This window comes from Papilio xuthus, unplaced genomic scaffold, assembly GCF_000836235.2.
Source record: "Papilio xuthus unplaced genomic scaffold, Pxut_1.1 DF828142.1, whole genome shotgun sequence".
Lineage (NCBI taxonomy): Eukaryota > Metazoa > Arthropoda > Insecta > Lepidoptera > Papilionidae > Papilio > Papilio xuthus.
The window spans coordinates 4,268,773-4,270,906 of NW_013530507.1; the positions used below are offsets into that span (position 1 = coordinate 4,268,773).

The 2,134-nt window shown below is 31.7% G+C and overlaps 1 protein-coding gene across 1 annotated transcript; it reads right to left on the minus strand.

Moving 5' to 3' along the window:
- Positions 1–6: 6 nt before the first annotated feature.
- LOC106114295 (protein inturned-like) lies at positions 7–2,134 on the minus strand. Its single transcript, XM_013307434.1, has 5 exons — positions 2,045–2,134; positions 1,610–1,737; positions 1,374–1,523; positions 467–708; positions 7–102 (listed from the first exon to the last, which is right to left on the minus strand). The coding sequence occupies exons 3-5, from the start codon at positions 1,509–1,511 to the stop codon at positions 96–98; spliced, it is 387 nt and encodes a 128-aa protein (XP_013162888.1). The 5' UTR covers positions 1,512–1,523; positions 1,610–1,737; positions 2,045–2,134; the 3' UTR covers positions 7–95.

Here is a 2,134-nt window from a genome sequence, read left to right on the forward strand (position 1 = left end):
CCAGGTAGTCAAATATTTATGCAGTCCCACTTCGTAAAGCAGTTCCAAACAGCTTTCACATTCCTCCACGTAAAATGGAGATGGGGATGTTACACCTATCGCCTGTAAAACAAACAATTTAAAGAAAATCACTAATATTTATACACAAAGATATTGATAGAAGAGAAAAAAGTTTAAGAATATTCCTTGATAAGCAATGTTTGTAAACAACATGCCAAGCAACATTGTTATGAATCCATACAGATTGACTGATAGAAGAACAAAAAAGGAAAAATTAGAGTCAGAAAAATTAACTAACAATAATTACTTACATCTTCTGTACATCCACCTGCTTCCATAAGGGTGGCTAATATAAAATGACCCTTACCAACGATCAAAAGAAACCAACGCCCATCTGGTATTCTACATTAAAAAAAAAAGAATTGGACAACACAACAAAAAAAAAAATTAAAAAGTTCAAGTTTACTTATTCTCATTTCTGTCGTTTTTATTCTGACCTCTATGTTCTTTGATAAAAACTTCCTTCCACATAACAAGTTTGTCCAACTCCTTTTCAGTGCTAAGCCTTAATATACTGTTAAATTTTAAATACGCATTAATTTCTACTAAGTCCTCATCACATATATGTGAACTTAACAAGTGTCCAGAATAGTATAGACATGCTCCGATTACAGTGTACAGCCTTTGAAAATTTTCAACATCATCCGTCTGAAAATTTAAAGAAAAAAGTTCTTAGACAAATTATTTTAATTATATTAACAATAAATGAACGAAAATACGAGAAAACAAACCGTCTAGCTTATCTACATTATTAGGTTTTGTAAAACAGGATTTTAATGACCCATAAAGGAATTCCAAGATTTTTACAACATAACCTATTAATTTTTTAGCGCAAAAAAGATCTAAATTCTTGTTAGGTACAACCAGTAAAAGTAGATCACTAAAATGAGATGCGTAAGTGACATTAATTAAAGTATTGTTGTAAAGGACAGTTGATACTACTGGTTCACTAGTACCCAATGATTTAGGGGCCAAATGATTAAGTGTCACATAAGCCCCTCTTGTATTATAAAGTTTTGATTATATGGCCAAGGGTAGCAATAAAGTACTCATTTATCATTACTCTGATACTCAATATCATTACAACATATGTACAGAACAGAACACATCAAATCTTTCAAAAGCTGAGTTAGAGAATTTTCCGGAGAATTTTTTAATGTTAGTAACTTAACAAGATCAATATTAAATCCTCCAGTTACTACTTGAAATGTTAGTTTTGGACTTTCAATGTCTTCAATTACTCCTTGTAGCATAATATTGATGTTGTAAGAGTTTACTTCAATTCCATTTATTTTTACTAGGTAATAACCTACTTTGACTCGTGGAATGTATATTGCTTTAGCTTCTGTTAAGAAATTTGCAACAATTAATGTCTTTCCGTCCATATGAGTCTCTAAACTCATACCAAATAATTTCTCTATTTGGCAGTTCTTTTCACTGTTAAATATCATATTCTTGCTAACCTGTAATTTATATTAACAAAAAAACATATTAAAAATTGTCTTTATCAAATAAACAAAGTTGTGGTTTATTAAGAATGTTTTCTTACCTGTATGATAACAAATTTATTATTATCTTCTAAAGAATATTTGGTAACTGAACTTTCGAATTCATTAATTTTGCTACTTGCATTGTCATATTTTGCCTTGCGGCTTTTTAAAGATTTGAAAATTCTACCTGAAATGTATACAATAAAATTAGTTATACAATAAGCTATAACAAAAAGTACACAGGTAACCAAAGGACAGTAAAACAGTTTCGAGACTGTGGTTCTCTCAGGTACTTTAAAATTAACTTTAATAATTAGTTCATTTACGTTTTCGTACCTGTAGCATTCGTTGTGCTATATTTGGCTCGTTCACGTACCGACACGTGTTGCCGGCTCAAAGGTCTGACATCGACTGACGTCCCCTCTCTCCGGCATGTACTTATGGCGTGTACGCTCGAGACAAACAACACTACGTTTATGCATACACTACAGTACCTTTAGTGGACCTTCGCGTTGAAGCCCTCTTGAAGTCACTTCTTAACTTAAAAGTTTCGCAATTTTCCAAAAGTGGAGTATTCACATCGT